This window comes from Bombina bombina, chromosome 1, assembly GCF_027579735.1.
Source record: "Bombina bombina isolate aBomBom1 chromosome 1, aBomBom1.pri, whole genome shotgun sequence".
In the NCBI taxonomy this organism is placed as follows: Eukaryota; Metazoa; Chordata; class Amphibia; order Anura; family Bombinatoridae; genus Bombina; species Bombina bombina.
Window position 1 is genome coordinate 347,095,586 of NC_069499.1, and position 27,680 is coordinate 347,123,265.

The following is a 27,680-nucleotide window of genomic DNA, read 5'->3' on the forward strand; positions in this document are numbered from 1 at the left end:
TGGGGACTGTCTGCCATAAGTCCTTTCTGGGGTCGACTATAGGAAACAATTTTTTAAATATGGGGGGAGGTACGAAAGGTACACCGGGCCTGTCCCATTCTTTATTAACAATGTACGCCACCCGCTTGAGTATAGGAAAAGCTTCGGGGGGGCCCCGGGGCCTCTAGGAACTTGTCCATTTTACATAGTGTTTCTGGAATGACCAGATAATCACAATCATCCAAATTGGATAACACCTCCTTAAGCAGAGCGCGGAGATGTTCCAACTTAAATTTAAAAGTAATCACATCAGGTTCAGCTTGTTGAGAAATTTTTCCTGAATCTGAAATTTCTCCCTCAGACAAAACCTCCCTGGCCCCCTCAGACTGGTGTAGGGGCCCTTCAGAAACAATATCATCAGCGGCCTCATGCTCTTCAGTATTTTCTAAAACAGAGCAGTCGCGCTTTCGCTGACAAGTGGGCATATTGGCTAAAATGTTTTTGATAGAATTATCCATTACAGCCGTTAATTGTTGCATAGTAAGGAGTATTGGCGCGCTAGATGTACTAGGGGCCTCCTGTATGGGCAAAACTGGTGTAGACGAAGGAGGGGATGATGCAGTACCATGCTTACTCCCCTCACTTGAGGAATCATCTTGGGCATCATTTTTACTAAATTTATTATGACATAAATCACATCTATTTAAATGAGAAGGAACCTTGGCTTCCCCACAGTCAGAACACAATCTATCTGGTAGTTCAGACATGTTAAACAGGCATAAACTTGATAACAAAGCACAAAAAACGTTTTAAAATAAAACCGTTACTGTCACTTTAAATTTTAAACTGAACACACTTTATTACTGCAATTGCGAAAAAGTATGAAGGAATTGTTCAAAATTCACCAAAATTTCACCACAGTGTCTTAAAGCCTTAAAAGTATTGCACACCAAATTTGGAAGCTTTAACCCTTAAAATAACGGAACCTGAGCCGTTTTTATATTTAACCCCTTTACAGTCCCTGGAATCTGCTTTGCTGAGACCCAACCAAGCCCAAAGGGGAATACGATACCAAATAATGCCTTCAGAAAGACTTTTCTATGTATCAGAGCTCCACACACATGCAGCTGCATGTCATGCTGTTCTCAAAAACAAGTGCGCCATACCGGCGCGAAAATGAGGCTCTGACTATGATTAGGGAAAGCCCCAATAGAATAAAGTGTCTAAAACAGTGCCTGCCGATATTATTTTACAAAAAATACCCAGATTAAATGATTCCTCAAGGCTAAATATGTGTAAATATGATCGATTTAGCCCAGAAAATGTCTACAGTCTTAATAAGCCCTTGTGAAGCCCTTATTTACTGTGTGAATAAAAATGGCTTACCGGATCCCATAGGGAAAATGACAGCTTCCAGCATTACATCGTCTTGTTAGAATGTGTCATACCTCAAGCAGCAAAAGACTGCTCACTGTTCCCCCAACTGAAGTTAATTCCTCTCAACAGTCCTGTGTGGAACAGCCATGGATTTTAGTAACGGTTGCTAAAATCATTTTCCTCATACAAACAGAAATCTTCATCTCTTTTCTGTTTCAGAGTAAATAGTACATACCAGCACTATTTTAAAATAACAAACTCTTGATTGAATAATAAAAACTACAGTTAAACACTAAAAAACTCTAAGCCATCTCCGTGGAGATGTTGCCTGTACAACGGCAAAGAGAATGACTGGGGTAGGCGGAGCCTAGGAGGGATCATGTGACCAGCTTTGCTGGGCTCTTTGCCATTTCCTGTTGGGGAAGAGAATATCCCACAAGTAAGGATGACGCCGTGGACCGGACACACCTATGTTGGAGAAATATAAACCTTCAAAAGATTGATAATGGAGATATAAACTTAAATAAATAATAAACCTCCATAGGTGATCAAGAGTGACCCCATATTAACTAGAATGAGAGTATGTACATATAAAAAACATAACAATAATAACAATAAATCTAATAAATGTAAAACATATTGTGTACACCAACCAGATAGGTACCATGGGGATACAAACTGAGACCCACAAACACAGAGGGGACACCGGTAAAGGTACAGATTGAGATAAAAACAATGTACTCTATGCCTGGTGGTCAACAAATATATAAGGATGGCCAATAGTGCCTAAATGGCAACCTATCCATTAGGTATACCATTCAAAAGAAATCTGATAAATAATTAGTAGTCTCTGATTTTCTATAAGGGGCTATTTCCAGACATGATGGAGGACTCTTTATCAAGCTTTTCTCAAGAGGAGGTGAGCCCTCCTGTATTTATGGAATCTAACAAATGTATGATGTGCAAATTGTCCACTGTTTGCCCCTGCTTAATTATGTGATTTATGCCTTCATTCTGTACTGCAGTCTCACTTTAATGGGCCTAATACCAAGACTCCTGCATTATCCCCCTGTAGCTCAGGTTAACTCAGTGACCCGCAGGATTCAGTTAACCCCGATATGTCTGTACTTCAACCCCAGTCTCCCTCCCTAGGCCCCTCACATGCAGTGCCCTGTGACAACGTTCCCCATACATCCTCAGGGGTTATCGCTCTTCCTATTGATTTTGAAACACAATTACAATTAGCCGTTACTGCTGCCCTGAGCACTTTGCAGATTGCAGGTAAGAGGAAGCTTAAACATGTAGCTTCCGAGGTTAGGATCAGTAGCTCTCTTGAGGCTACAACAGTCAGTCATGTTCAATTATCTGATGAGGAAGATTCCTCGTTATGTTCTGAAGGAGAACTCTCATCCTCTAGCTCATGTAGTGAAAAGTTTCTAGAGACAGAGGAAGTTAACTTTAGGTTCAAGCTTGAACATTTATTTAAGATATTTACTTAAGGAGTCCACGTTAGACGTTCCTGAAACTAAACTATCTGAGGAAATATTAGTGTTCACAAACTGGATATGGTGTTTCAACCCTGTTAAACCAAGTTAAAGACCCCTGAAGCATTCTCAATCCATTCTCTGATGGCAGAAATTATATCTAAAGAACAGGTGAAACCTGGGATTCCCTTTTTCTCCTTCTCCAAATTTCTAGAAAATGTTTCAATTTCCAGACCGTCATTTGGAGGTGTGGAGTAAGGTGCCCAAGGTGGCTGGTGTGGTTTCCACTCTAGCTAAGCATACAACTATCCCTCTAGAGGATAGTACATAATTTAAGGATTTCATGGACAGAAAATTGGAGGAATACCTAAGAAGGATGTTTATTCAAATGGGTTTACTTTTCCAGCCTGCCGCAGGTATCGCGGTGGTGACGGGAGCGGCCACCTTCTGGTGCAATTCTTTATCTGAGCTGATTTCAGTCGAGTCTCCATTGGAGGATATTCAGGACTGCATTCAAGCCCTAAAGATGGCCAATTCTTTTATTTCTGATGCTATTATGCAGATCATTTGCCTTAATGCTAAGTGCTCTGGGTTTGCTGTGCTCACTAGCTGGGCTCCCAGGTTAAAGTCCTGGTCAGTGGATATGGTTTCAAAGACCAGTCTTTTTTTCTGGCTTTTAAAAGTAAGACCTTAATTGGCCAAGGCTTGGACTCCATTATTTCTACTATTAATGGTGTCAAGGGAGCTTTCCTTCCTCAGGACAAGAAGGCTAAGTCTAAGGCGTATTTCTGGGAATTTTCGTTCCTTTCGTCAGAATCGGGCTCTGAGGAATACAACCTTCCCCAAGGCAGATCAGGCCAGGGGTACCTGGAAACCTAACCAGTCTTTGGGTAAAAATAAGCAGGAGAATTGCAGGAAGACCAGAGAAAAGAAGGGCCTTTCTAAAATGTGTAGAAGACCTAGTATCCCTGGGAATTATTGTTCCAGTTCCCCAGTCAGAGAGGGAAAAAGGGATTCTGATCAAATCTGTTCATATTTACAAAAAAAGAGGGAACCCTTTATCCTATCCTAGGCCTGAAGTGTCTAAACAAATTTCTGAAGGTTCCTTCTTTCAAAATGGAGACTTATCAGGTCTATCCTCCCCCTAGTACAGGAGGTTCAGTTCATGACCACCATAGAAGCTGAAGGATGCGTACCTTCACATACCCATTCATAGAGATCATCCCCAATTTCTATTTCATAGCTCTGCCATTTTGTTTAGCTACAGCCCCAAGAATATTTACAAAGGTCCTGGGAGCTTTACGAAGGTCCTAGGAGCTTTTCTGGCAGTAATCAGACTACAGGGGATTGCTGCATCCCATGTGTGGACAATTGGGAAGCAGATTTTCTAAGCAGACAGACTCTGCATTTCGGGGAATGGTCTCTAAACTTGAAGGTGTTTTTCAAGATCACCAGCAGATGGGGTTGCCCGGAGATAGATCTGATGGCTTCCCGTCTCAATGCCAAACTGACAACATATGGATCAAGGTTGAGGAATAATCAGACAGAGTTATTGGACACCTTAGCAGTTCTGTGACACTTCAATCTTGTATATCTTTTTTCTCCAATCGTTGTTCTTCCTTTAGTCATGGCTCAAATCAAGCAGGAGTGAATTTCAGTCATACACACACCTATATACAGTATATATATATATATATAAATATATATACACATACAGTATATATATATATATATATATACATACAGTATATATATACATACAGTATATATATATATATATATATATATATATACATACAGTATATATATATATATATACATACATACAGTATATATATATATATATATATATATACATACAGTATATATATATATACATACAGTATATATATATATATATATATATATATGTATATGTATATGTATATATATATATATATATATATATATATATATATATATATATATATATAGCTATACACACACACACACACAGAGTTATCAACAGAGCTTCACAGGTTGCCACTGGAGTCCTCTTCCACTCCTCCATGACATCACGGAGCTGGTGGATGTTTGAGAATGCCCCATAGATGCTCAATAGGGTTGGCCAGTCCATCGCCTTTACCCTCAGCTTCTTTAGCAAGGCAGTGGTCGTCTTGGAGGTGTGTTTGGGGTCGTTATGTTGGAATACTGTCCTGCGGCCAAGTCTCTGAAGGGAGGGGATCATGCTCTGCTTCAGTATGACACAGTACATGTTGTCATTCATGGTTCCCTCAATTTACTGTAGCTCCCCATTGCCGGCAGCACTCATGCAGGCCCAGACCATGACATTCCCACCACCATGCTTGACTGTAAGCAAGACACACTTGTCTTTGTACTCCTCACCTGGTTGATGCCACACACGCTTGACACCATCTGAACGAAATAAGTTTATCCTGGTCTCATCGGACCACAGGACATGGTTCTAGTAATCCATGTCCTTAGTCTGCTTGTCTACAGCAAACTGTTTGTGGGCTTTTGTGTGCATCATCTTTAGAAGAGGCTTCCTTCTGGGACGACAGCCATGCAAACCAATTTGATGCAGTGTGCGGCGTATGGTCTGAGCATTGACAGGCTGACCCCCCCACCCCTTCAACCTCTGCTGGAATGCTGGCAGCACTCATACATCTATTCCCCAAAGACAACCTCTGGATAGGACGCTGAGCACGTGCACTCAACTTCTTTGGTCAACCATGGCGAGGCCTGTTCTGAGTGGAACCTGTCCTGTGAAACTTTTGTATGGTCTTGCCCACCGTGCTGCAGCACAGTTTTAGGGTCTTGGCAATCTTCATATAGCCTAGGCCATCCTTATGTAAAGCAACAATTCTTTTTTCAGATCTTCAGAGAGTTCTTTGCCATGAGGTGCCATGTTGAACTTCCAGTGACCAGTATGAGAGAGTGTGAGAGCGATAACAAAATTTAACACACCTGCTCCCCATTCACACCTGAAACCTTGTAACACTAACGAGTTACATGACACCAGGGAGTGAAAATGGCTAATTGGACATTTCCACTTAGGGGTGTACTCACTTTTGTTGCCAACGGTTTAGACATTAATGGCTGTTGAGTTATTTTGAGGGGACAGCAAATTTACACTGTTATACAGGCTGTACACACTACTTTACATTGTAGCAAAGTGTCATTTCTTCAGTGTTGTCACATGAAAAGCTATAATAAAATATTTACAAAAATGTGAGGGGCGTACTCACTTTTGTGAGATACTGTGTGTGTGTGTGTATATATTATATATATATATATATATATATATATATATATTATATATACATACATACATACACACACACACCAACAATGAAAATGGACCTTTGTAATGATACAGTTAAAAGAAAAAAACAAAACATTTTGTACGGCACATTATGTCTTCTGTGACTATATTCTCTATAAACCGCAAGTTTCAAGCAACAAACTGATGGACAGATATCCAAATATTTGATATAAAGTTATACTGTTTATTAATATATTATTTTGGCAATTCTCACACTTAACACAACATATGACAAAATAAGTATAAATTCTGTGGCAAACATTCCTGACTACCTATATCCAAAATGTTAAGTCTCCATTGTTGGCCTCACAAAATCCTTAACATATTAAATATGAAAGATCAGAATGCAATCAAAGTTCTTAACTGTTAATTATGCAATGAACTGCTCTGCATAACCACTTCCTGAAAAACAGTCCAGTCAATATGAAGTCTTGATCCCATTTGTATTTAAGGAGCTCATCTCCAGGCACTTATTAGGATGTTTTAAAAATAAATAAATGTGCATACAATAAGGAGGGGCATTCTCATTTAAACATCTAAAGGTATAGTAAACTAATGTCATCTGAAATTAGCACAGTCTCACTTTGTCTTTGCTGAGGCTGTTCATTGTAATACATTATCTTCTGAGGTAGATTTTTACCCACAGGGTAGGAATATTCAGTTGAGTAAAAGATTTGTTATATGACCAAGGCAGATTCTGACACTTTGGAGTGTGGTCTTTCAGTGAGTTCCGGTTGTTGGAGATCCACAGAGCTATGCCTGAAAGGAGATGTCTTTTGGCATTCCAGACCCTCTTCTTTAGCTTCTGATTTGATGGGAGATTTACTAAAATAGAAAGAAAAACCATACAATATAGAATTTTCTTAAATATTACATATCAGTTCATATTGAAACAATATATTCCCGCCAACTACTAGTGTAGCACTCACCAGCATTTCATCACTTCTGACCTGCTGAATCCATTTAGATAGAGGTCACTGTGAGACTTTGGTAAAGACCACTGTGTGAAAAAAAAGCATGTTATAGTATGAATGACTTGTCCATTTCACAAATAAAGGTTATAGGTTGAGAGGTGTCACAATGTGTAATTAAAACATAATAAAATCATAAGATTTCTGCATACATATAAATTAATGTTTCCATAAATGTCTTTATTTACTCCAAAAAGTCCACACTTATAAAAAAAAGTTTTTACAATACTGATATGGATAGACATATACAAATGCTTTCCCTTCATTACTAGCATTTGTAATTGTCCCACATACAGTCAAAATCATTTCAAAATTACTGACACAAACTTGAATTGATGTGTTCCACAAGTTAAGTTCCCAATTGAAATTACAATGCAGGTTCTACCAAGTATGAGGAAAAAGCAAGCATACTTTTAATTGGTGATTAGATAATGATGATCTTCTGTCCCAAATCCCAGACATAAGTAGAATTGCTGTTGTGGTTGGTAATGAAAATAGGCAAAACCTGACTGAATGAGGAGCATTACACACAACATAAGACCAACTTTTGAAATTTAGTTTGTGTCAGGGTTGATTTAAAAGCCTATTGGCTGTAGAAAATAGAAGAACCCATGAACCTGCCAAAGATGGAACAGAGAGGGGTCTAGTGATAATCACAGAAGTGAATATGAAGAGCTATACTTTTAACATATTTAAATAAGTTGAAAATCAAAACTAACCATTCATTTTTAGAGAGCAAGCAATATTAAATAAATAAAATAACTTTCCAATTTACTTTTATTATTACATTGCCTTAGTTCTTTTGGTAACCTTTGCAGACAAGCATACCTAGTTAGGCACGACATCATGCATATGTCAGCAGTGCTTGCAGAAATATATAACATTATTACCACAATAGTGATGTTAGACAGTTTATGATCATATTTTGAGCATGTTTCATTATGTCATAGAGGGGTTAATGAAGTTAAAAGATTATTGCAATGTGAAACATGGTGGATTCTCACCCTGGTGGCTTGAATGAAAAAGTAGATTATGAGTTCTATTGTGTGCCTATTGTGTTAACAGAGCACTTTATTGGAGTGTGTAATTTTGCAAGTATTTTGGAAGAGGAACATCTCCTTTATACAGCACAATCACTTGAGCAATTACAATCAATAACCATTAATGTCCTGTGCTGCCAGAGTGGGAGGGGAGAAACATGTCTTCGCCATCTTTCTCTAGGGTTTATCGATTGCCCTTATTGATTTTAAAGTACTCTGCTGGGACAGTGTAACTTTAATCTACTAAGATGTGTGCGCTTAAAAGGACAGTCAAGTCCAAAAAAACTTTCATGATTTAAATAGGGAATGCAATTTTAAACAACTTTCCAATTTACTTTTATCACCAATTTTGCTTTGTTCTGTTGGTATTCTTAGTTGAAAGCTAAACCTAGGAGGTTCATATGCTAATTTCTAAGACCTTGAAGGCTGCCTCTAAATTTGAATGTATTTTGACCACTAGAGGGTGTTAGTTCATGTGTTTCATATAGATAACATTGAGTTCATGCACGTGAAGTTACCCTGGAGTGAGCACTGATTGGCTAACATGCAAGTCTGTCAAAAGAACTGAAATAAGGGAGCAGTTTGCAGAAGCAAAGATACAAAGTAATCACAGAGGTAAAAAAAAGTGTTTTTCTATAACAGTGTTGGTTATGTAAAACTGCGGAATAGGTAATAAAGGGATTATCTTTTTAAACAACAAAAACAAAATTTATGCTTACCTGATAAATTTATTTCTCTTGTGGTGTATCCAGTCCACGGATTCATCCATTACTTGTGGGATATTCTCCTTCCCAACAGGAAGCTGCAAGAGGACACCCACAGCAAAGCTGTCTATATAGCTCCTCCCCTAACTGCCACTCCCAGTCATTCGACCGAAGACAAGCAAGAGAAAGGAGAAACTATAGGGTGCAGTGGTGACTGTAGTTTAAAAATAAAAAACACCTGCCTTAAAATGACAGGGCGGGCCGTGGACTGGATACAACACAAGAGAAATAAATTTATCAGGTAAGCATAAATTTTGTTTTCTCTTGTAAGGTGTATCCAGTCCACGGATTCATCCATTACTTGTGGGATACCAATACCAAAGCTATAGGACACGGATGAAGGGAGGGACAAGGCAGGCGCTTAAACGGAAGGCACCACTGCCTGTAAGACCTTTCTCCCAAAAATAGCCTCCAAAGAAGCAAAAGTATCAAATTTGTAGAATTTAGAAAAAGTATGAAGCGAAGACCAAGTCGCCGCCTTACAAATCTGTGGAACCATGTGGAAGCTACCGCTCTAGTGGAATGAGCTGTAATTCTTTCAGGAGGCTGCTGGCCAGCATTCTCATAAGCTAAACGGATTATATTTCTTAGCCAAAAAGAAAGAGAAGTTGCCGAAGCCTTTTGGCCTCTCCTCTGTCCAGAGTAGACCACAAACAAAGCAGATGTTTGACGAAAATCCTTCGTAGCTTGTAAATAAAATTTTAAAGCACGAACCACATCAAGATTGTGTAAGACACGTTCCTTCTTTGAAGAAGGATTAGGACATAGTGAAGGAACAACAATCTCCTGATTGATATTTTTATTAGATACCACCTTAGGAAGAAAACCAGGTTTGGTACGTAACACTACCTTATCTGCATGGAAAATGAGATAAGGGGAATCACATTGTAAAGCAGATAACTCTTCGAACCAAGGAGATAGCTACTAAAAACAGAACTTTCCAAGATAAAAGTTTAATATCTATGGAATGCAAAGGTTCAAACGGAACCCCTTGCAGAACCTTAAGAACTAAATTTAAACTCCATGGCGGAGCAACAGGTTTAAACACAGGCTTGATTCTAACTAAAGCCTGACAAAACGCCTGAACATCTGGAGTATCAGCCAGACGCTTGTGCAAAAGAATAGACAGAGCGGAAATCTGTCCCTTTAAGGAACTAGCTGACAATCCCTTCTCCAATCCTTCTTGGAGAAAAGATAATTTCTAGGAATCCTGACCTTACTCCATGAGTAACCTTTGGATTCACACCAATGAAGATATCTACACCATATCTTATGATAGATTTTCCTGGTGACCGGCTTTCGAGCCTGAATTAAGGTATCAATGACCGACTGAGAGAAACCACGCTTTGATAAAAGCAGTCAGACGCAGAGAAATTAGATTTGGATGGTTGAAAGGACCCTGAAGTAGAAGGTCCTGCCTCAGCGGCAGAGTCCATGGTGGAAGGGATGACATGTCCACCAGATCTGCATGCCACGCAGGTGCTATCAAAATCACCGAAGCGCTCTCCTGCTTGATCTTGGCAATCAGACGAGGGAGCAGAGGAAACGGTGGAAACACATAAGCCAGGTTGAAAGACCAAGGCGCTGCTAGAGCATCTATCAGCGCTGCCTTGGGATCCCTGGACCTGGATCCGTAACAAGGAAGCTTGGCGTTCTGACGAGACGCCATGAGATCCAGTTCTGGTTTGCCCCAAAGTTGAATCAACTGTGCAAATACCTCCGGATGGAGTTACCACTTCCCTGGATGAAAAGTCTGCCGACTTAGAAAATCCGCCTCCCAGTTCTCTACTCCTGGGATATGGATAGCTGATAGATGGCAAGAGTGAACCTCTGCCCATAGAATTATTTTTGAAACCTCCAACATTGCTAGGGAACTCCTTGTTTCCCCTTGATGGTTGATGTAGGCTACAGTCGTGATATTGTCCGACTGAAATCTGATGAACCTGACCGCAGCAAGCTGAGGCCAAGCCGGAAGAGCATTGAATATCGCTCTTAGTTCCAGAATGTTTATCGGAAGAATTGCCTCCTCCTGAGTCCACGAGCCCTGAGCCTTCAGGGAGTTCCAGACTGCACCCCAGCCCAGAAGGCTGGCATCTGTCGTTACTATTGTTCAATCTGGCCTGCGGAAGGTAATATCCTTGGACAGATGGACCCGATATAGCCACCAGAGAAGAGAATCCCTGGTCTCTTGATCCAGATTTAGTAGAGGGGACAAATCTGTGTAATCCCCATTCCACTGACTGAGCATGCAAAGTTGCAGCGGTCTGAGATGTAGGCGGGCAAACGTCACTATGCCCATTGCCGCTACCATTAAGCCGATTACTTCCATACACTGAGCCACTGAAGGGCGAGAAGTAGAATAAAGAACACGGCAGGAATTGAGAAGTTTTGACAACCTGGCCTCTGTCAGGTAAATCTTCATTTCTACAGAATCTATCAGAGTTCCTAGGAAGGAAACTCTTGTGAGAGGGGATAGAGAACTCTTTTCTTCGTTCACCTTCCACCCATGAGACCTCAGGAATGCCAGAACAATGTTCGTATGGGACCTGGCTATTCGAAAATTCGACGCCTGTCGTCTAGGTAAGGGGCTACTGCTATACCCCGCGGCCTTAGGACCGCTAGGAGTGACCCTTGAACCTTCGTAAAGATTCTTGGTGCCGTGGCTAACCCAAAGGGAAGAGCCACAAACTGGTAATGCCTGTCTAGGAAGGCGAACCTGAGAAACCGATGATCTCTGTGTATCGGAATGTGAAGATAAGCATCGTTTAAGTCCACGGTAGTCATATATTGACCCTCCTGGATAGGTAGGATGGTTCGAATTGTCTCCATCTTGAAGGATGGGACCCTGAGAAATTTGTTTAAGATCTTGAGATCTAAGATTGGTCTGAAGGTTCCCTCTTTCTTGGGAACTACAAACAGATTTGAATAGAAGCCTTGCCCCTGTTCCTCTTTTGGAACTGGGTGGATCACTCCCATAACAAGGAGGTCTTGAACACAATGTAAGAATGCCTCTCTCTTTACCTGGTTTGCAGATAATTGTTAGATGAAATCTCCCTTTTGGAGAAGAAGCTTTGAAATCCAGAAGATATCCCTGGGACACAATTTCCAACGCCCAGGGATCCTGGACATCTCTTGCCCAAGCCTGGGCGAAGAGAGAAAGTCTGCCCCCTACTAGATCCGTTTCCGGATCGGGGGCTGATCCTTCATGCTGTCTTAGAGGCAGTAGCAGGTTTTTTGGCATGCTTTCCCTTGTTCCAAGCCTGGTTAGGTCTCCAGACCGGCTTGGACTGGGCAAAATTTCCCTCTTGTTTTGTATTAGAGGAAGTTGAAGCTGCGCCACTCGAAGTTTTAAAAGGAACGAAAATTAGTCTGTTTGGTCCTTAATTTGTTGGACCTATCCTGAGGAAGGGTGTGACCTTTTCCTCCAGTAATATCAGAAATGATCTCCTTCAGTCCAGGCCCGAATAGGGTCTGCCCCTTGAAGGGAATGTTGAGAAGCAACGTCAGCTGACCAGAATTTAAGCCATAGCGCCCTACGCGCCTGAATAGCAAAACCTGAATTTTTAGCCATTAGCTTGGTTAAATGAACAACGGCGTCAGAAACAAATGAATTGGCTAGCTTAAGAGCTTTAAGCTTGTCAAGGATATCATCCAAAGGGGTTTCTACCTGTAGAGCCTCTTCTAGAGACTCAAACCAAAAGCCCGCAGCAGCAGTGACTGGGGCAATGCATGCAAGAGGCTGGAGAATAAAACCTTGTTGAATAAAAATTTTCTTAAGGTAACCCTCTAATTTTTTGTCCATTGGATCTAGAAAAGCACAACTGTCCTCGACAGGGATAGTTGTACGCTTCTCTAGGGTAGAGACTGCTCCCTCCACCTTAGGGACCGTCTGCCACAAGTCCCGTGTAGCGGCATCTATAGGAAACATCTTTTTAAAAACAGGAGGGGGAGAGAACGGTAGACCTGGTCTATCCCATTCCTTAGTAATAATTTCTGAAAACCTCTTAGGGATTGGAAAAACATCAGTGTAAACAGGTACTGCATAGTATTTATCCAACTTACACAATTTCTCTGGGACTACAATGGCGTCACAGTCATCCAGAGTTGCTAAAACCTCCCTGAGCAACACGCGGAGGTGTTCAAGTTTAAATTTAAATGTAGACATATCAGAATCAGGTTGAAGTGTCTTCCCTGAATCAGAAAAATCACCCACAGATAGAAGCTCTCCTGCTTCGGCTTCTGCACATTGTGAGGGTATACCAGACATAGCTACTAAAGCGTCAGAGCTCTGTATTTGTTCTAGCCCCAGAGCTGTCTCGCTTTTTAGTCGGCATAACTTCCCCCTTGTCAATTTCCTCTGGTGATAAATCTTTTAAAGCCAGAATATGGTCTTTATAATTTATAGTAAGATCAGTGCATTTGGTACATATTCTAAGAGGGGGTTCCACAATGGCTTCTAAACCTAATGAACAAGGAGTTTCCTCTATGTCAGACATGTTTAACAGACTAGTAATGAGACCAGCAAGCTTGGAAAACACTTTAATAAATGTGAAAAAACAGAATATAAAAAACGGTACTGTGCCTTTAAGGGAAAAAAAAACAATCACAAACTGCAAAACAGTGAAAAAAAGCAGTAAACTCTACGAAATTTTTACAGTGTGTATAATAGACTGAAATAGCATTGCACCCACTTGCAAATGGATGATTAACCCCTCAGGCTCAAAAACGGATCAGAAAAACGATAAAACCGTTATAAACAGTCACAAGCAAACTGCCACAGCTCTACTGTGGCTCCTACCTGCCCTTAAAACGACTTTTGTAGGAACAAAAACCCTTTACAGAGGTCCTATATGTCAGGGGACTCATTCAGGGAAGCTGGATGTCTCAGACTGCAAAAACTACTGCGCAATTAGAGCGCAAAAATAGGCCCCTCCCACCATGCACTCAAAGTGAAAGGGCCATAAATAACTACTCCTAGGAGAAATCTAATCAGCCATGTGGAAAACTAGGCCCCAAATAAAGATTTATCACCTTCCGTAAAAAACGTTCTTTATATATCATGCAAACGTTTTACATACTAAGTAATAAGAGCAATTAACATGAATATTACCCTTTACTGCAAGCATGATCCCAGTCGTTTGTTAAATCACTGTAATGAGGCTTACCTTAAATATATCAGGCACTGTCAGCATTTTCTAGACAAAAATATATTGAACATACCTCAGAGCAGGTAATTCTGCAGGCCATTCCCCCAGCTGAAGTTTTCCCATACTCTTCAGTTATGTGTGAGAACAGCAGTGAACCTTAGTTACAAACCGCTAAGATCATCAAAAACCTCAGGCAGAACTCTTCTTCTAATTTCTGCCTGAGGCAAAAACAGTACAACGCCGGTACCGTTTAAAAATAAACTTTTGATTGAAGATAAACTACATTAAGTCACCACATATCTCTTGATACTTCCTTTCTTGTCGAGAGCTGCAAGAGAATGACTGGGAGTGGCAGTTAGGGGAGGAGCTATATAGACAGCTCTGCTGTGTGTGTCCTCTTGCAGCTTCCTGTTGGGAAGGAGAATATCCCACAAGTAATGGATGAATCCGTGGACTGGATACACCTTACAAGAGAAAATTCTGGTGTTGACTGTCCATTTAAGTTGCGCTTTACTTTTTCAGCAGATAATTGTAAACTATGGCAGTGTGGTGGATACTAATCAAGATCACAAGGTAATTGTTCTTGATTGGACTGTTCAACTCAGTCTGTTATGGTGTTGGATCAAAGTATACATATGGATTCTCACAGAAGTCATTGATGTTTAAATAAACTCAATGAAATAGCTCCTATAGTTAAGATTATGTAGCAAGAGCTGTGCTTTGGACAGCACAGTAGTGGATACGCAAACGACTGTTTGCTATTGATAGTTGGAAATATACATGGCCAGATGAAATATTAAGGGGACTACATAGTACAACTACAGTAGTGGGTTACTATTCACCATGCTATTGTTTTTCCTACTGTACCTGCAGCTGTCAGTCATTCTCTATTTTAACCCCTTACAAGTATTCATTTGTGAAACTATGCTTCTTCACCCTGGGCACCACCAACTTAAAGCTTATATTTGTTATGTAACTTTTAAACTGTGCAAAAAAAACCTGCAAATATGTAATGACTCAGTTCTCTATTATATCAGCTAAACTGAAGTGAAAGGGCACATCTGTCAAAAATCTGGTAACATGCCAGATCTGTGAAAGCGCAACGCTTCTGTCACATGATGCAACAATACGCAAACTACAAGATGGCGTGCCCAGTATAAAATGCAGAGCTTTACCAGCTGGATTCTGCAATAAGTTAAAATAAGAGAAATACCTTAAAAGGGACATTAAACACTAAATAAATTAGAATAATGCATTCAAAGAGAATATTAGTATGAGAACAACATGTAGATGTATTTTATAAAGTTTCATTAGCGGTTTAAATATTGACAAAACAAGTGGAAAGTTTTAGTGTCTATAAAACAATGGGAGCTGCCATGTTGTTGCTTAGGTTACCTTCTGCTGTGGCCAATTAGGGACAGTTATAAATAGGTCAGAGTATGCAGCGGCAGCCAATGGCTGTGCGGAATGTAACATAGTTCTGCACTTCCATTTCTAACAGGAACTGAAAAGCTCACAACTTCAGAATGGAATTACATGAAAAGAAGACAAAATAAATAACGAAAGTATATTGCAGAGGTTTTCTACTTCATTACAAACATTGCTGCAAACACTGCTTTCATGTAGTGCTTTAGTCGTGCATACTCCTGAGCGTATCTAGGTATGCTCTTCAAATGATACCAAAAGAATGAAGTAAAACAAATTATGCTTACCTGATAATTTTCTTTTCTTCTGACGGGAAGAGTCCACAGCTGCATTCATTACTTTTGGGAATTCAGAACCTGGCCACCAGGAGGAGGCAAAGACACCCCAGCTAAAAGGCTTAAATACCACCCCCACTTCTCTCATCCCCCAGTCATTCTTCCAAGGGAACAAGGAACAGTAGGAAAAATTTTAGGGTGAAAAAGGTACCAGAAGAATAAAAACTAAGATACGGCCGCCCCATAGATAAAGCGCGTGCGGGGAGCTGTGGACTCTTCCCGTCAGAAGAAAAGAAAATTATCAGGTAAGCATAATTTAAGTTTTTCTTCATAAACAGGAAGAGTCCACAGCTGCATTCATTACTTTTGGGAAAACAATACCCAAGCTATAGAGGACACTGAATGCAAACAAAGGGCGGGTACAGAACGCGGCCCCCTATTCGAAGGGCACCACAGCCTGAAATTACCCAAAACCCAATAAAAAACTAACACTTAGAAACAAGGGGTTAAAAACCTGAAAGGACCAAGTAACTGCCCATCAGTTAAACAACCTACAAGGCCGTGTTAGAGACCACTCAGAACTCCTAGAATCCATTGAGCACAAAAAGCCCCCGAGGAGCTAAGTCCCGCGGGCTTGCTAATCACACGGAACTAACCCTCGATCCGAAGGAAAAGAAACTTCACCTACGCCAGAGGGGGAAAACTGAGGACCCATAAGATATCTAAAGGACTATCAACTAAGGTAAACAACCCCAAAATGACTAAAGCAAACCCAAGGTTGCTAAAGACAGCCACCCAGGGAAAACAAAATTTATGCTTACCTGATAAATTTCTTTCTTTTGCGATGTACCGAGTCCATGGATTCATCCTTACTTGTGGGATATTATCCTTCCTAACAGGAAGTGGTAAAGAGAGCACCACAGCAGAGCTGTCTATATAGCTCCCCCCTTAACTCCATCCCCCAGTCATTCGACCGAAGGCCAAGGAAGAAAAAGGAGAAACTATAAGGTGCAGAGGTGATTGAAGTTTTTTTTTTAAAAAAAAATACTATCTGTCTTGAATAGACAGGGCGGGCCGTGTACTCGGTACATCGCAAAAGAAAGAAATTTATCAGGTAAGCATGAATTTTGTTTTCTTTTGCAAGATGTACCGAGTCCACGGATTCATCCTTACTTGTGGGATACCAATACCAAACCTTTAGGACACGGATGAAGGGAGGGACAAGACAGGAACCTAAACGGAAGGCACCACTGCTTGCAAAACCTCTCCCCCAAAAATAGCCTCCGAAGAAGCAAAAGTATCAAATTTGGAAAATTTATGAAGCGAAGACCAAGTCGCAGCCTTACAAATCTGTTCAACAGAAGCATCATTTTTAAAAGCCCACGTGGAAGCCACCGCTCTAGTAGAGTGAGCAGTAATTCCTTCAGGAGGCTGCTGTCCAGCAGTCTCATAAGCCAAATGGATGATGCTTTTCAGCCAAAAGGAAAGAGAGGTAGCCGTAGCCTTTTGACCCCTACGTTTTCCAGAATAGACAACAAACAAAGAAGATGATTGACGAAAATCTTTGGTTGTCTGCAAATAGAACTTCAAAGCACGAACCACGTCCAAGTTGTGCAATAAACGTTCCTTAGAAGAAGGATTAGGACACAGAGAAGGAGCAACAATCTCCTGATTGATATTCCTGTTAGTAACCACCTTAGGGAGGAACCCAGGTTTGGTACGCAAAACCACCATATCAGCATTAAAAACAAGATAAGGCGAGTCACATTGTAATGCAGATAATTCAGAAACCCTTCGAGCTGAAGACATAGCAACTAGAAACAGAACTTTCCAAGATAGAATTTTAATATCTATGGAATGCATGGGTTCAAACAGAACCCCCTGAAGAACATTAAGACTCCATGGAGGAGTAACAGGTTTAAACACAGGCTTGATTCTAACTAAAGCCTGACAAAAAGCCTGAACGTCTGGGACATCTGCCAGACGCTTGTGCAATATAATAGACAGAGCAGATATCTGTCCTTTTAAGGAACTAGCTGACAATCCTTTCTCCAATCCTTCTTGAAGAAAAGACAAAATCCTAGGAATCCTTATCTTACTCCATGAGTAGCCATTGTATTCGCACCAAAAAAGATATTTACGCCATATCTTATGATAGATTTTCCTGGTGACAGGCTTTCGAGCCTGAATCAAGGTATCTATGACCGACTCAGAGAAACCACGCTTTGATAAAACCAAGCGTTCAATCTCCAAGCAGTCAGTTGCAGAGAAATTAGATTTGGATGCTTGAACGGACCTTGAATCAGAAGGTCCTGTCGCAATGCCAGAGTCCATGGTGGCAGAGATGACATGTCCACCAGGTCTGCATACCAAGTCCTGTGTGGCCACGCAGGCGCTATCAAAATCACAGAAGCTCTCTCCTGTTTGATTCTGGCAATCAGACGCGGAAGGAAAGGGAAAGGTGGAAACGCATAAGCCAGGTTGAACGACCAGGGTACTGCTAGAGCACTGCTGGATCCGTAACAAGGAAGTTTGGCGTTCTGACAAGACGCCATCAGATCCAATTCTGGTGTGCCCCATAGCCTTACCAGTTGAGCAAACACCTCCGGATGGAGCTCCCACTCCCCCGGATGAAAAGTCTGACGACTTAGAAAATCTGCCTCCCAGTTCTCTACCCCTGGGATATAGATCGCTGATAGATGGCAAGAGTGAGTCTCTGCCCATCGGATTATCCTGGAAACTTCCATTGCCAAGGAACTCCTTGTTCCCCCCTGATGATTGATGTAAGCTACAGTCGTGATGTTGTCCGACTGAAATCTGATGAATCCGGCCGAAGCCAGCCGAGGCCACGCCTGAAGAGCATTGAAAATCGCTCTTAATTCCAGAATATTTATTGGTAGGAGGGCCTCCTCCTCAATTCACAAACCCTGTGCTTTCAGGGAATTCCAGACTGCACCCCAGCCCAGTAGGCTGGGGTCCATCGTCACTACAACCCACGCTGGCTTGCGGAAACACATTCCCCGGGACAGGTGATCCTGTGACAGCCACCAAAGAAGAGAATCTCTGGTCTCTTGATCCAGATTTATCTGAGGAGATAAATCTGCATAATCCCCATTACACTGTTTGAGCATGCATAGTTGCAGTGGTCTGAGATGCAAACGGAACTATGTCCATTGCTGCTACCATAAGTCCGATTACCTCCATACACTGAGCCACTGACGGCCGAGGAATGGAATGAAGAGCTCGGCAGGTGGTTAAAATCTTTGATTTTCTGACCTCTGTCAGAAAAATTTTCATGTCCACCGAATCTATCAGAGTTTCCAGGAATGGAACTCCTGTGAGAGGAATAAGGGAACTCTTTTTCACGTTCACCTTCCACCCATGAGATCTTAGAAAGGCGAACACTAAGTCCGTGTGAGACTTGGCTAGTTGGAAAGTCGACGCTTGAATTAGGATGTCGTCTAGATAAGGCGCCACTGCTATGCCCCGCAGCCTTAGGACCACCAGAAGGGACCCTAGCACCTTTGTGAAGATTCTTGGTGCCGTGGCCAACCCGAAGGGAAGAGCCACAAACTGGTAATGCCTGTCCAGAAAGGCAAACCTGAGGAATTGGTGATGATCTTTGTGGATAGGAATGTGTAGATACGCATCCTTTAAATCCACGGTGGTCATATATTGACCCTCCTGGATCATTGGTAAAATAGTCTGAATGGTCTCCATCTTGAAGGATGGAACTCTTAGGAATTGGTTTAGGATCTTGAGATCTAAAATTGGTCTGAAGGTTCCCTCTTTCTTGGGAACCACAAACAGATTGGAGTAGAAACCTTGTCCCTGTTCTGCTTTTGGAACTGGGCAGATCACTCCCATGGTAAAAAGGTCTTCTACACAGCGTAAGAACGCCTCTCTTTTTGTCTGGTTTACAGACAATTGAAAAAGATGGAATCTCCCCCTTGGAGGAGAATCTTTGAAATCTAGGAGATACCCCTGGGTTACAATTTCTACGGCCCAGGAGTCCTGAACGTCTCTTGCCCAGGCCTGAGCAAAGAGAGAGTCTGCCCCTACTAGAACCGGTCCCGGATCGGGGGCTACCCCTTCATGCTGTTTTAGTGGCAGCAGCAGGCTTTTTGGCCTGTTTACCCTTGTTCCAAGCCTGGTTAGGTCTCCAGGTTGGCTTGGATTGAGCAAAGTTCCCCTCTTGCTTTGCAGCAGGGGAAGAGGAAACGGGACCACCCTTGAAGTTTCAAAAGGAACGAAAATTATTTTGTTTGGTCCTTGTCTTATTTGATTTAACTTGAGGGAGGGCATGACCCTTACCCTCAGTGATATCTGAAATGATCTCTTTCAGTGCAGGCCCGAAAAGGGTCTTACCTTTGAAAGGGATGGTAAAAAGCTTAGATTTAGATGACACATCAGCCGAATGAAAAGCGGCGTCTGTAATAAAAGAATTAGCTAGCTTAAGAGCCTTAATTCTGTCCAGAATATCATCTAGTGGGGTCTCCACCTGAAGAGCCTCAAACCAAAAGGCAGCTGCAGTGGTTACAGGAACAATGCACGATATAGGTTGAAGAAGAAAACCTTGATGAACAAAAATTTTCTTTAGGAGACCCTCTAATTTTTTATCCATAGGATCAATGAAAGCACAACTGTCTTCAATAGGTATAGTTGTACGCTTAGCCAGAGTAGAAATAGCTCCCTCCACCTTAGGGACCGTCTGCCATGAGTCCTTTATGGTGTCAGATATGTGAAACATTTTCTTAAAAACAGGAGGGGGAGCGAACGGAATACCTGGTCTATCCCACTCCTTAGTAACAATGTCCGAAATCCTCTTAGGGACCGGAAAAACATCAGTATAAACAGGAACCTCTAAATATTTGTCCATTTTACACAATTTCTCTGGAACTACAATAGGGTCACAATCATTCAGAGTCGCTAAAACCTCCCTGAGCAATAAACGGAGGTGTTCTAGCTTAAATTTAAATGCCGTCATATCTGAATCTGTCTGAGGGAATATCCTTCCTGAATCAGAAATCTCTCCCTCAGATAGTAAATCCCTCATCCCTACCTCAGAACATTGTGAGGGAATATCGGATATGGCTACTAAAGCGTCAGAAGGCTCAGCATTTGTTCTTAACCCAGAGCTACTGCGCTTCCCTTGCAACCCTGGCAGTTTAGATAAAACCTCTGTGAGGGTAGTATTCATAACTGAAACCATATCTTGCAAGGTGAAAGAATTGTGACACTTGGGGAGAACTAGATGGCAAAACCTGATTTCCTTCTGTCTGAGAATCATCCAATGGTTATAAGTCAAAATATGCTGTTTGCGGGCGGAGCCAGCTATCATGCAGAGAGGATGTGTTTGAACATGGCTCCTGCAATAAATAATAAAAAAGTTATAAAATTTAGCTAATTCGCACAGCACAAGAGATGTACTCATTCTAAAGGAGCCCTGCAATAGCTGAGGACCTCGCTGGCGATTTATAAGAAGGTTTTGGACTCCAGAGAGGAGCGACAGATTGAGGCCTTGCCGAGCTCGGGGTCTCCCTGAGTGACCTGTATACCACGTACCTCGCAGCAAGATAATAGAAAGAGGGCCCGAGCTGGCTTTTTGGAGCGGTGCCTGCTGGAGCGTGAGGACTCAGACCATGGAGGGGCTGTTAGCGGCATTGCACAACTGGCAGGAGGACTTCGAGTGCAAGATGGGCCGCAGATTTGACCGCCTCCTAACCATCATGGCGGATACCCATGCAGAAATTGCTACTGAAGTCTCGGATGTGGCACCCCATGCAGCTTTGAACGCACAGCGCAGTGACTCTCAGGAGGATATTGATCAACCCCCGGATAACTCACCGCAGAATCAGAGGCCTGTGGATTACCAGCGATCCGGTACAGGTCAGATCTCTTAATCCAGATACCCAGGGGGGACTGTGGGAGCTCCTACCATTGCGCTGCTACACTTCAGGAGGGTGCGCGCAGAAGACAATTCTACTCCGACAAAACCAACAGCCTGAGGCTACATCGGATGGACATATCATGCTGGGAAACTCTGGATTTACTTGGCGTCTTGGTGAGACAACTGTTTGTAAAGACCGGTGTGGGCTGAGCATTCCTACTGTGGCTGTCATTTGTGCAGCTACCGCCATGTTCAGCAGGGTGCCTCTGTTCTAACATTGCAATCCCATATGACGACCGTTAGGTCTGAACTCACAGACTCAATTTTGTGAACATTTTATCTTGTGGCCCCAGGAATATTCATATTTGTCAGCTTACTGGAGATATGAGAACCTATATCCTCTCTGATTATTTGGCTAACTGTGGATCTAAATATGCAACTGATATGTCCCCTGTACTTGTAGATTACCACTGTCTGCCCTTTGCTCTTTTCTAATCTAATCTCTATCCATATATAGTGAACAGTTTATCCCTCTCATACCATTGCAGCCTCCTCCTGATGATATGTGTTATTGGGAAAGAGAATGCTAGTTTTCAGATATTACTTGGGTAGCTGTTTTTTTTTTTCAAGGAATGGGACCACAATACTTGTCTTAGATCCGCCTCTCTTCCCCCCTCCCCCCCCTCTTTCCTTCCTCCTCCCCCCCTCTCCCCCCTTTTTCCCCCCATCTTCCCCCCTTTCCCTCCTCCCTTCTCCCCTCTCCTACTCCCCTCCAACCTTCTTCTCCTCCCTTCCTCCTCCTCTCCTTCCCTCCTTTCCCCCCTCCCTTTCCTCCCCCTCCCCCTTTTCCCTCACTCCCCCCCCTCTCCATCCTTTCCCCTTCCTCTCCCCCTTCCTCCCCTTTTTCTTCTCCCCCCTCCTTTTCTCCTTCCCCTCTTTCCTCATCCTTCCTGCTTCCCCCCCCTCTCACAATTGTGTAGTAAAGGTATAAATAATTTATCCTCTATGCTCCTATCTGGCAGAGTTATGAAGTCTCTGCCCTGTTCGTAGAGCCTCGGTTAGAAAATATACCCATATGAGTGTAAAAATTGGCTCTTCGAATGTCACTAATGTAACAATATATTATGAATGTCATGCATTGTTTATTATCTGCAAGCTGCGTCTCACTATTGGCTTTCTGTATTTGCAACCTCACATATATCTAATGCTTTTTCTAGAATTATTACTATGCTGCCTAAGGCTCAGAGATTCTAGGACGTCCAATGCTTATGTTTTCTTTCATATGCTACCCACCGTGGTGGTATAAGCACTCACTAACCATCGGGTGATTGATAATTCCTTTTGAGCCTGCAATTTTTGGTCTGTTAGTTTTCTAGCCTCAATGCTCTTCCCATATTTGTATCTTGGTGAACAACATTCCTTTATTTATCAGTATGTGAACTTTTATGAGACGCAGTTTCTACAGTTTGTTTCTCTGACATAATATGAGAAACTGAAATATTTAATGTTGTACTATCTGGTTATATCATCTCCTCCTATATTATTCTGAGCTTCTCGGACCTCACCAGGGTCCTATCTGCCATAGGGAGGAGCTATTCAGCGTAGGCCTTGATTGGGTCTGTGCTGCCTAAAAGCCCTCTGAATAGTACCCTTAATTCATAGAAGTCCAAAAGTGGCTTCAGTCATCTTTGAGGGAAAAGAGGGCGATTTTGAGTTTGCTCTCCAACTTCTATTCATTTGATGTATACTTTAACCTGAAAACATTTTGTGAATTTGACAGGAGATTTATCTCTATATCTGTCCTTCTACATTTATAATTGTCCACAATACTTGTTTTACTATATGCTTTATACTATGTCCATGTTGGGGCAAACTGTTCTTGTGTATTTGTAAGTGCAATTCCCTCAATAAAAACATATTTAATAAAAAAAAAAAAAATAAAAAAAAAATGCTGTTTGCAATTTATAGACATATCAGTACAAGTGGGACACATTCTAAGAGGGGGTTCCACAATGGCTTTTAAACAAATTGAGCAATGAGTTTCCTCAATGTCAGACATGTTTAACAGGCTAGTAATGAGAAAGGCAAGCTTGGAAAACACTTTATTTAATGAAAAAACATAATTTATGCTTACCTGATAAATTTATTTCTCTTGTAGTGTGTTCAGTCCACGAGTCATCCATTACTTATGGGATATATTCTCCTTCCCAACAGGAAGTTGCAAGAGGATCACCCAAGCAGAGCTGCTATATAGCTCCTCCCCTCACATGTCATATCCAGTCATTCGACCGAAACAAGACGAGAAAGGAAAAACTATAGGGTGCAGTGGTGACTTGAGTTTTAATTAAAATTTAGAACTGCCTCAAAAAAAGACAGGGCGGGCCGTGGACTGAACACACTACAAGAGAAATAAATTTATCAAGTAAGCATAAATTATGTTTTCTCTTGTTAAGTGTGTTCAGTCCACGGGTCATCCATTACTTATGGGATACCAATACCAAAGCTAAAGTACACGGATGATGGGAGGGACAAGGCAGGAACATTAAACAGAAGGAACCACTGCCTGTAGAACCTTTCTCCCAAAAACAGCCTCCGAAGAAGCAAAAGTGTCAAATTTGTAAAATTTTGAAAAGGTATGAAGTGAAGACCAAGTTGCAGCCTTGCAAATCTGTTCAGAGGCCTCATTTTTAAAGGCCCAGGTGGAAGCCACAGCTCTAGTGGAATGAGCTGTAATTCTTTCAGGAGGCTGCTGTCCAGCAGTCTCATAGGCTAAATGTATTATGCTACGAAGCCAAAGAGAGAGAGAGGTGGCCGAAGCCTTTTGACCTCTCCTCTGACCAGAATAAACGACAAACAGAGAAGAAGTTTGCCGAAAATCTTTAGTTGCCTGTAAGTAGAACTTCAGGGCACGGACTACGTCCAGATTATGCAAAAGACGTTCCTTCTTTGAGGAAGGATTAGGACATAATGATGGAACAACAATCTCTTGATTGATATTCCTGTTAGAAACAACCTTAGGTAAAAACCCAGGTTTAGTACGCAGAACTACCTTGTCTGAATGAAAAATCAGATAAGGAGAATCGCAATGTAAGGCAGATAACTCAGAGACTCTTCGAGCCGAGGAAATAGCCATCAAAAACAGAACTTTCCAAGATAAAAGCTTAATATCAATGGAATGAAGGGGTTCAAACGGAACACCCTGAAGAACTTTAAGAACCAAGTTTAAGCTCCACGGAGGAGCAACAGTCTTAAACACAGGCTTAATCCTAGCCAAAGCCTGACAAAAAGCCTGGACGTCTGGATTCTCTGCCAGACGTTTGTGTAAAAGAATAGACAGAGCAGAAATCTGTCCCTTTAACGAACTAGCGGATAAACCCTTTTCTAAACCTTCTTGTAGAAAAGCCAATATCCTAGGAATCCTAACCTTACTCCATGAGTAACTCTTGGATTCACACCAATATAAATATTTACGCCATATCTTATGGTAAATTTTTCTGGTAACAGGTTTCCGAGCCTGTATTAATGTATCAATTACCGACTCCGAAAAACCACGCTTTGATAGAATCAAGCGTTCAATTTCCATGCAGTCAGCCTCAGAGAAATTAGGCTTGGATGGTTGAAAGGACCCTGAATTAGAAGGTCCTGCCTCAGAGGCAGAGACCATGGCGGACAGGACGACATGTCCACTAGGTCTGCATACCAGGTTCTGCGTGGCCACGCAGGCGCCATCAGAATCACTGATGCTCTCTCCTGTTTGATCCTGGCAATCAGTCGAGGTAGCAACGGAAATGGTGGAAACACATAAGCCATGTTGAAAACCCAAGGGGCTGCTAGTGCATCTACCAGCACCGCTCCCGGGTCCCTGGACCTGGATCCGTAACAAGGAAGCTTGGCGTTCTGGCGAGATGCCATGAGATCCAGCTCCGGTTCGCCCCAACGAAGAGTCAGTTGAGCAAACACCTCCGGGTGAAGTTCCCACTCCCCCGGATGAAAGGTCTGGCGACTTAGAAAATCCGCCTCCCAGTTCTCCACGCCTGGGATGTAGATCGCTGACAGATGACAAGAGTGAGACTCTGCCCAGCGAATTATCTTCGAGACTTCCAACATTGCTAGGGAACTCCTGGTTCCCCCTTGATGGTTGATGTAAGCCACAGTCGTGATGTTGTCCGACTGAAATCTGATGAACCTCAGGGTTGCTAACTGAGGCCAAGCTAGAAGAGCATTGAATATTGCTCTTAACTCCAGAATGTTTATTGGGAGGAGTTTCTCCTCCTGAGTCCACGATCCCTGAGCCTTCAGGGAGTTCCAGACTGCACCCCAGCCTAGTAGGCTGTCATCTGTTGTTACAATCGTCCAATCTGGTCTGCGAAAAGTCATTCCTTTGGACAGATGAACCCGCGACAACCACCAGAGAAGAGAATCTCTGGCCTCCTGGTCCAGATTTAGTAAAGGGGACAGATATGAGTAATCCCCATTCCACTGACTTAGCATGTATAGTTGCAGCGGTCTGAGATGCAGGCACGCAAATGGCACTATGTCCATTGCCGCGACCATTAAGCCGATTACTTCCATGCACTGAGCTACTGATGGGCTTGGAATGGAATGAAGGACACGGCAAGCATTTAGGATTTTTGATAACCTGGACTCAGTCAGGTAAATCTTCATCTCTACAGAATCTATAAGAGTCCCTAGAAAGGGAACCCTTGTGAGTGGTAACAGAGAACTCTTTTCCATGTTCACTTTCCACCCATGCGACCTCAGAAATGCTAGAACTATCTCTGTATGAGATTTTGCATTTTTAAAACTTGACGCTTGTATCAGAATGTCGTCTAGGTACGGAGCCACCGCTATGCCCAGCGGTCTTAGTACCGCCAGAAGCGAGCCCAGAACCTTTGTAAAAATTCTTGGGGCCGTAGCCAACCCGAAGGGAAGAGCTACAAACTGGTAATGCCTGTCTAGAAAGGCAAACCTTAGGAACCGATGATGATCTTTGTGAATCGGTATGTGAAGGTAGGCATCCTTTAAGTCCACTGTGGTCATATATTGACCCTCTTGGATCATGGGTAGGATTGTTCGAATAGTTTCCATCTTGAACAATGGAACCCTTAGGAATTTGTTTAAGATCTTCAGGTCCAAGATTGGCCTGAAGGTTCCCTCTTTTTTGGGAACCACAAACAGATTTGAGTAAAAACCTTGCCCTTGTTCCGTCCGCGGAACCGGGTGGATCACTCCCATTACTAAGAGGTCTTGTACACATCGTAGAAATGCCTCTTTCTTTATTAGATTGGTTGATAACCTTGACAGATGAAATCTCCCTTGTGGAGGAGAAGTTTTGAAGTCCAGAAGGTATCCCTGAGATATTATCTCCAATGCCCAGGGATCCTGGACATCTCTTGCCCAGGCCTGGGCGAAGAGAGAAAGTCTGCCCCCCACTAGATCCGTTTCCGGATAGGGGGCCCTTTCTTCATGCTGTCTTAGGGGCAGAAGTAGGTTTTCTGGCCTGCTTGCCCTTGTTCCAGGACTGGTTGCCTTTCCAACCCTGTCTAACGAGTAGCAGTCCCTTCCTGTTTTGGAGCGGAGGAAGTTGATGCTGCTCCTGCCTTGAAATTACGAAAGGCACGAAAACTAGACTGTTTGGCCTTTGATTTGGCCCTGTCCTGAGGAAGGGTGTGACCCTTACCACCAGTAATGTCAGCAATAATTTATTTCAAGCCGGGCCCGAATAAGGTTTGCCCTTTGAAAGGAATATTAAGCAATTTAGATTTAGAAGTCACATCTGCTGACCAGGATTTAAGCCATAGCGCTCTGCGCGCCTGGATGGCGAATCCGGAGTTCTTAGCCGTGAGCTTGGTTAAATGCACAACGGCATCCGAAACAAATGCATTAGCTAGCTTAAGGGCTTTAAGCTTGTTCATAATCTCATCCAATGGTGCTGTGCGAATAGCCTCTTCCAGAGACTCAAACCAGAATGCCGCTGCAGCAGTGACGGGCGCAATGCATGCA

General features: G+C 42.3%; 1 protein-coding gene across 1 annotated transcript in view; it reads right to left on the reverse strand.

The window, feature by feature from the left end:
- Positions 1-6,328: 6,328 nt before the first annotated feature.
- Positions 6,329-27,680, reverse strand: part of TTLL4 (tubulin tyrosine ligase like 4) — a 388,835-nt gene continuing 367,483 nt past the window's right edge. The window contains exons 18-19 of the mRNA XM_053712432.1: positions 7,095-7,165; positions 6,329-6,990 (exon numbers count right to left, since the gene is read on the reverse strand). Of these exons, the coding sequence (XP_053568407.1) occupies positions 6,843-6,990; positions 7,095-7,165 (219 nt within the window). The 3' untranslated portion in view covers positions 6,329-6,842. The remainder of the gene's footprint in view (positions 6,991-7,094; positions 7,166-27,680) is intronic.